This window comes from Stomoxys calcitrans, chromosome 5 (genome assembly GCF_963082655.1).
Source record: "Stomoxys calcitrans chromosome 5, idStoCalc2.1, whole genome shotgun sequence".
Lineage (NCBI taxonomy): Eukaryota > Metazoa > Arthropoda > Insecta > Diptera > Muscidae > Stomoxys > Stomoxys calcitrans.
This window is the reverse complement of record NC_081556.1, coordinates 2,621,213-2,626,758: the sequence shown is the minus strand read 5'-3', so window position 1 is coordinate 2,626,758 and position 5,546 is coordinate 2,621,213. Positions and strand designations below refer to the sequence as shown.

The 5,546-nt window shown below is 36.7% G+C and overlaps 1 protein-coding gene across 1 annotated transcript; it reads left to right on the top strand.

Moving 5' to 3' along the window:
• Window positions 1–716: 716 nt before the first annotated feature.
• Window positions 717–3,836, top strand: LOC106083169 (gustatory and pheromone receptor 39a-like). Its single transcript, XM_013246031.2, has 2 exons — window positions 717–1,930; window positions 3,593–3,836. The coding sequence occupies exons 1-2, from the start codon at window positions 914–916 to the stop codon at window positions 3,743–3,745; spliced, it is 1,170 nt and encodes a 389-aa protein (XP_013101485.2). The 5' UTR covers window positions 717–913; the 3' UTR covers window positions 3,746–3,836.
• Window positions 3,837–5,546: the final 1,710 nt, after the last annotated feature.

Genomic DNA, 5,546 nt, shown 5'->3' with positions numbered 1-5,546 from the left:
GAAGTGAAATTTCCAATGACAACATGGAGCAAAAGGATGTAAGTATGTATAGTGACATGAAGATACACTTGATTTTATTCCATTCTCAAACGATTTTGCCCTATGTGTGTCTGTCTTTCAGTGGTAAATGCTCTACATTATTTGAAAATATTAGACATAAAATTTTCTAAGAAAAATTTTAATAAAAATTTTTTAACAGACAAATAAGAATTGCGCCCTCTAGAGGCTGAAGAAGTAAAATCGGGAAGTTGGCTTATGTGGGACCTATATCAGGTTTTGGGCCGATTTAGACCATACTCGGCACGTATATAAGAGGGCATAGGAGAAATCACTGTGCAAAATTTCAGCTAAATTGGATAAAAATTACGCCATCTAGAGGCTCAAGAAATAAAATCGGTTTATATGAGAGCTATATCAGGTTTTAGAACGAATCGAACCAGACAGACGGACGGACATGAATAGATCGACTTAAAATGTCAAGACGTTCAAGAATATATATACTTTATGGGGTCTTAGATCAACATTTCAAGGTGTTAGAAACGGAATAGCGAAGTTAGTATACTCCTAAGGTGGAGGGTATAAAAATTTGTTCACCTCGTCTATTTTTGTCAGGGAACCAACCAATTCATTTGAAATCAGAAAAAATTTTTTTGAGAAACCTGTTATTGTTTTTAATAAAAAATCGGAACCACGGTTTTCAAAAACGGAACGGATCACTCTACATTTAGGGTTTTCCTCTTATTTATTACCTTGGCATACAATGGGTTCAATTTCTACAACAATTTGTTTTTGGCTACTGACCCCACACGTGTTTGTGTTTGTAGATTAAAGGATAAGTTTTTGAGTCAACAAAGAGTTTAGTGAAAGCATACCACGATGGATGTAATTGTTAAAAAAAAAGAAACATTTAGTCATGCCGCAGATATCGTCGTTAACACTTGACCCCAAGTTGAAAGGCATATTTTACGTAGCTGTTTTCGTAACACATCTTCTGGGCCTGCTGAATTTTTATTTCGACTACAAAAGCAAGAAGTTTGTCCAAAAGGGATATCTAATGAAAATCTATTGTGTGGTAGTACATGTTGCCTATTGTAGTCTGCTACCCTTTGCAGCAACATCTCATCACATAGATCAGATGGCTTTTATGCAACGACGTTTCTATGTTGTGCTCAACCGTGTAGTAACAATTCTGAGGTTTCCTTCTATTCTCTTAACTTTATGGGGCATATGGAGATACAATGGAAGACTCTTCAAAGTAATCAGTGGTTTGGAGAGATTGCGGCTGGATAATTTCCATACATTAAGCGAAGCGAAACGCCATGAGATCTTGAAAAGAAACGACCTCCTAATTTGGCTTAAACTTGCCACAGCCTTAAGTTTAATGGCCATGTTATATGTGAGAATTTTTTTATTTGCGGACAATCCCACCTTTCCCCTCATTTTGTTGGCTGTGTATTTTGGTTTCCTGGAGAGCCTAACAATTTTCAATATAAATTTCTTCTTCTGTGGCATATGCTATGTGAACTGTGCTCTGCGTTATGTCCAAGCGGAAATAATGGAGTCCTCTACAAATAATACAATTCCGAGGAAAATTCATCATTTATCCAAAGTCATTGAAGAAATTTGTCATTTGACCCGCGAATTGATTGGCATTTTCCAATGGCAACTACTGGCCATAATGTTGGCCGATATGGTGGCATTGGTTTCATTATTCTTCAACATAATCATATGGTGGTATACCTCGGTGGAGCCTTTTAAACTTCCTCTGTTGTTACTAACGCTACAAGCATCTTTTATAAATATTGGCGAAATATTTCTAACAGCTTTCATTTGTTCGGATGCAAAAAAATGCTGGAAATCTATTCGGCAGCTACTCTTTGAATCTGCAACGAGAAATGGGGCTTCTAGAGACAATGTGGAGGAAAAAGATGTAAGTATAGGGACACGACGATACATTTTATTTTATTCCATTCTCAAACGATTTAGCCCTATGCAGATATCGGTATGTATGTTGGTTTTTCAGTAGTAATTGAAAAAAAGTAAAAAAAATCTAAGATCGATTTTCAACGGTTTCAAGTTTCTTTAAATAAAAAGATCTCTACAGGCAAAATTTCTTTGGTGAAGAGTACCAGATAGGTCTTTCAAGGGTTAATGCCAAGCTCATTGGCCTTTGCCCTTCCAGACACTGTGCACAAATCCGGGTTTACTTTTCAAGCGGTGTAAGGAAACATAAATAAAATAAAAGGCTGGCTTCAGTATTCAGTGTGATAGAGTGTGGGTTTTATTGTGGAAGGCAGTAGCTTACCAGTTTAGATGTTTAGGCACATTTCAATTTAGCAAAAAAAGGAAAAATTGAGTGAAAGCTTACTCTGTGTGACAGAGAAAGGTTTTAATATCAGAAAAATTTTCAGCGGTGGTTATCCCTTTACTAATGCTTGCCACATAAGTGAGGTATCCTGTAATGTTAAAACTACTCTACTAAGTGGTGTCGCTATTTGGCATGCCGTTCACACTCGGTATAAAAAAGCAGGCCCCTCACTCATTGATATGAGAGAAGTATCCCCTGTTCCTTAATGGAATGTTCATGGGAAGTTTAGTAGTATTAGTATTTAGTAATGATGAACTCCTAAGGCTTTCATTTTTCTATTGCACAAAAATGTTCGATCATTGTTCCTACCTCGAAAGAGAGATGAACAAAAACCAAAGTTTCGTCGTTTTGATTTAATATACCCTCCACCATAGGATGGGGGGTATTCTAATTTCGTCATTCCGTTTGTAACACCTCGAAATATGCGTCTCAGACCCCATAAAGTATATATATTCTTGATCGTCATGACATTTTAAGTCGATCCAGCCATGTCCGTCCGTCTGTCGAAAGCACGCTAACTTTCGAAGGAGTAAAGCTAGACGATTGAAATTTTGCACAAATATATCTTATTAATGTAGATCGCTTGGGATTGTAAATGGGCCAAATCAGTCCATGTTTTGATATAGCTGCCATATAAACCGATCTGGGATCTTGACTTCTTGAGCATCTAGAGGGCGCAATTCTTATCCAATTTTGCTGAAATTTCGTACAACGGCTTCTCCCATGACCTTCAACATACATGTCCAATATGGTCTTAATCGATCTATAGCCTGATACAGCTCCCATATGAACCGATCTCCCGATTATGCTTCTTGAGTCCCTACAAGACGCAATTCTTATCTGAATGAACTGAAATATTACCCAATGACTTCTACTATGTTCTTTAACATTCATTTCACTTATGGTCCGAATCGAACTATTACTTGATATATCTCCAATAGCATAACAATTCTTATCATTTATTCCCTGTTTGCCTAAAAAGAGCTCGAAAAATGTGTTCCATGGGTTTTAAATTTATGGGTTGTGTTCAGTTATTCTCACCCTTGTTTTTGAGCCCCCATTAATTTTGCGCAGTATTATATGCACTTTTCCTTAAAATCACCTGTATAAGGTGGATTTTTAATTTTTTTTTATTTAATGAAAAACTGCCTAAAAATTTTTAAGTTTGCTTTTTTGCAAATAATTCTTACCCTATGTCCACTTTGTTATTTCCCTCTATTTCAGTTGGAGCTTTTCTCTTTGAAAATGTGTGTTTACCAGGATAATACGAACATTTGTGGATTTTTTGATTTGGATATGAGGACTGCATTTAACTTTTTGCAAGCCACTGCTATAAATTTGATCCTATTGGTACAATTTGATTTGAAAACGTCATAATAAAGCTAATTGGAATAAAAGCTCAAAGCTTGCTTAACCCAAACAGGGGTATATAAAAAAATAGCCAATAGAGGGAGCAGATAAGCATACCACCATGAGAAATAAAATCTTTTAGCATGGACTTTAATCTAAACGAAAGTTTATTATTTCTATGTTTTTAAATGAGGGAAGTTCAATAATGGGAATTATTATAAGGGATATGGGGTGAAAATAAAATACGGGAAATTTAAGGGCACATTCTTTACAGTTATCCTGCAGGTAAATTTTGTCATTACAATGTACACGGCATTACCTTTAGCCAAAAATTTAATAATATATTTTTTTTATTTTTTTTTTTGGCTTAAGACACTCAGAGTTTATCTCCAGTATGTTTGTTGCTTCAGAAAATTGGGTGTTTTTGAGTTGCGATGTTCAAAATTGATTTTTTGTCTTGCCGCTGTGCTAGAGAAATAATCTTCAGAGCCAGATTTATTTTTTTTTTTAATTTTGTTAAAATTAAAATATCATAATGTAACCTTTTTCATAGACTATTTTGCCCATACAAGATTTGTGAAATTGTTTTGACAAAAATTCAAATTTTATTTCCACATCAAAAAAAAAAAAAAAAAAACATAAAATTTTGTTTCTATATTTTTTTTGTAAATTTGATTTCTATAATTTTTTTTTCTATTTTTTCTTTAAAATGTTGTCAAAACATATATTTTCAATTTTTTTTTTTCAAAATTTCATTTAAAATTAAATTTAAATTAAATTTGGCATAGGCGGAGCGATGAGGACCACTCCTACTAGTGCAGTGGAGACTATTCTAGATATACGATATATTGACATATAGATTAAGTGTGAGGTAGCCTCTGCGACTATGAGACTTAAGGCGATGGGAGAATTGATTGAGGATGGGAGCAGCCCAAACCATCTCGGTATAATCGAGGCGACGATAGGACAAACCTGGAAGGAAGGGAAGAGTTTTCCGATCGGATACCTGAGATGACACTTGAGGTCGAGTGCGAGGCACTGCTGCCAGCGTCATAGTCTTGAACTGACGGAACCCTAGTATTACCATCTAGAAGATCATGTTACACGGATAGATCAAAGCTAGAGGACAGAGTGGGTCTGGGGGTCTACGTCGAGAACCCATGGACTTAGATCGGTTTTAGACTGCCTGACCATAATACGATCCTGCTGGCGAAGATCCGAGCGATCACGGAATGCGTGAAGTGGTGTGGTGCTAACGCAAGACGTCGAGTGTGAACATTTTTACCAACAGTAAAATTGCCATAAGGGCAATAACAACCAGAACGGTAAGATCACGAACAGTCTTGCAGTGTAAGAAGGAGGTTAGCGCATTCTCTGAGGATGGCACAATCCGCATCGTAAATAAAGGAGAATGAAAGGGCAAACGATTTGGCATTGAAATGCGGATAACTTCCGTCAATAAACTTGGTTAACCCCAAGCTTTTTTGGTCGATGCTGTCCGATTTAAGGGCGTAGGCGACGAACGTGGAACTGTGGAAAAGCGAAACAGTCGATAGGACGGTGAAAATCCTTTGGGGTGATCCGGATCGTTAGGGGACGAAGCAATTACTGAAAGGAAGTAAGAAGGAGGTTAGTATAGCTTTTGGTATCATAACGAGACACATAGGACTACGAGCTAACTTATGCAAAATCGGTGCGGCAAGTGATGGCATGTGTAAGGCATGTGGGGAAGTTGATGAGACGTTTGTCATTGCCCGGCTTTAGCGGCTGACAGACATCGGTACTTAGGTGGGTACACTTAGGGGAGTGATATGGAAAAAATTTCATG